The sequence below is a fragment of the Aplysia californica genome, unplaced genomic scaffold (assembly GCF_000002075.1).
Source record: "Aplysia californica isolate F4 #8 unplaced genomic scaffold, AplCal3.0 scaffold00041, whole genome shotgun sequence".
In the NCBI taxonomy this organism is placed as follows: domain Eukaryota; kingdom Metazoa; phylum Mollusca; class Gastropoda; order Aplysiida; family Aplysiidae; genus Aplysia; species Aplysia californica.
The window spans coordinates 40821-42945 of record NW_004797311.1 but is presented as its reverse complement, the minus strand read 5'-3'; the positions used below and the strand labels follow the sequence as shown (position 1 = coordinate 42945).

The 2125-nt window shown below is 41.3% G+C and overlaps 1 protein-coding gene across 1 annotated transcript in view; it reads left to right on the top strand.

The window, feature by feature from the left end:
• Positions 1-82: 82 nt before the first annotated feature.
• LOC101847314 overlaps positions 83-2125 on the top strand; it is a gene marked incomplete at its 5' end in the record, with an annotated part of 9336 nt that continues 7293 nt past the window's right edge. Inside the window, 2 exon segments of the mRNA XM_005092174.3 lie at positions 83-213; positions 1172-1266. Coding sequence (XP_005092231.3) covers positions 83-213; positions 1172-1266 — 226 coding nt within the window.

The following is a 2125-nucleotide window of genomic DNA, read 5'->3' as shown; positions in this document are numbered from 1 at the left end:
TGTGTGTGTGTGTGTGTGTGTGTGTTTGTAAATGTGTGTGTGTGTGTTTGTGCGTGTATCGTATGTTATATTATACATACAGGCTATGGGTGCGCCGTGGGAGAGGCGCTTCGAAATCGTATGTGTGACGACTGCGTGGACACTTGTTACGGCGCTTGTGGCGTCTTCATGGTCGCTCACGTTTTCTTCAATGGGTTGTCTGCTTTGATGACGGTGAGATAGATAGATAGATAGACAGACAGAGAGACAGACTGATAGATAGATAGATAGATAGATAGATAGACAGATAGATAGATAGATAGATAAATAGATAGATAGATAGATAGATAGATAGATAGATAGATAGATAGATAGATAGATAGATAGATAGGTAGCTAGGTAGCCAGATAGATAGATAGGTAGGTGGATAGATAGATAGATAGATACATTATTGTCTTTGTTTCTACAGACGCTATTGTGATTATTGATTCTTTATGTGACGATCATGTGATGCTGCTTGTTTCACTCGTTGGCTAATGTAAAATACAATAATATGAAGAAGTAAAGGCGGCTTGGAAAGGAACTGGCCAAGCGACCACAATATGCCGAAGGCCCGGGAAGTTGTTTGACTATCAAGGCAATCCCCAATGTCCGGATTGGAAGCGGGAACACCTTACTTTAAAAAACAATCACATATTATAATTAATAAAGAAATCATATTAATGACATCAGCTGTATGAATTATAACTAGTTAATCTATTCATTGCTGTTGCTTTTTATTACGTCTGCAACTGGCCAATCCTTAGCTTTATGTATTTAATACCGGTACTATAAGTTATAGTATAACGTGCCTTTATCCTGTTGTGCTCTGTCCTTAGTCTAAAAAGTACATGTCAGTGATGTGTTCCCATACCGGTGTGGGTGGTTTGGGGTGGGGCGCTCTGGTGTGGTTTGCTCCTTCTTTCCTATCAGATACCTACCGTTCGTTCCCCCTCTTTTGTTTAAGCGTTACACTCTTATAATGCATATATCTAATCCTTTAGTACTAGAATTTTTTTGGACCTGATTGTGTTGCAAGTGCCCTAAAACTCTTACTAAAACTTATCAACAATTCCTATCGATAGTCACGAAAGAAGTTTCAACTCTCTCAGGCCCATCCCAATCGACGATATTTATTTGTTCCTTTTTTCAGGGAAAAGGCGTCGTGATCACTATTGTGGACACTTGTATCTTCGAGTTTCTCGCTTCTCTCGTCATCCCGACATTTATCAGCTACAACACGCGACGGTACGCCATTTTGACGTTTTTAATTTTTAATATATTTTTTTTGGTAAGTGTTTTACGGCGCTCACAACTGCATTGGGTCATACTATGAGCGCACGGGACACTTAATTAAACATTTTCAGTTTGGCAGGAAATTTTGAATTTTACCCGGGTGGCGCCCGAAGCCTAGCCTACTCTTATCGATTTTGGACCACTTGCCCACGGCGCCTCCGAGGTTTTCCGCCTTTATTCGAGAAGCCTAGGTGTTACCTACCATAAGATCCGGGGTGTGGCTGAAAGACAGCAGAATAAAGGAACCATGGAGTATCAGATGAAAGTCAGCAGAAAGAGTCCGGAACCCAGAGGAGGGGGCAAAGGAGCTTTTTTTTGGGGGGCAAAAGGTGGAGACGAAAGCAGAAGACAGAACATGGTTGGAGAGCAGGAAAGGAGGTGAAAGGAGATTTTTTTTTAGACAAGAACATTTTCTGTCGCTGTCAGGTTTCGAATCTGGGACCTATTGAATGAGAAGCGTGCACAGTAACCTCAAGACCACAAGAGCCCGCAAGGTTTAGTTTTCTAAGAAATATATTCTTAGTCTACCTCTGCCTCTTTTTCCAGTCTTTTTTTCTTCAACATACTGTGTCGTGAGGAAAATCATACCGAATACTGGTAAACACAATAGCCAAGCTAGGGTGGAAGGGGATTTTGGAGGAGGGAGTGTTGCAGAGTTATTTCAGGAATTTACTGTTAAAATTGTCTGAACTACGTCGTTTTCTGTGTGTACAGGTAAATTTTCGTTTGATATTCGTGCTCAATGCGCAGATTATGTCTTATGTCTGTTCTGGTGACAATATGTGAGAGTGAGATGGGTGGCGGTGGGGGT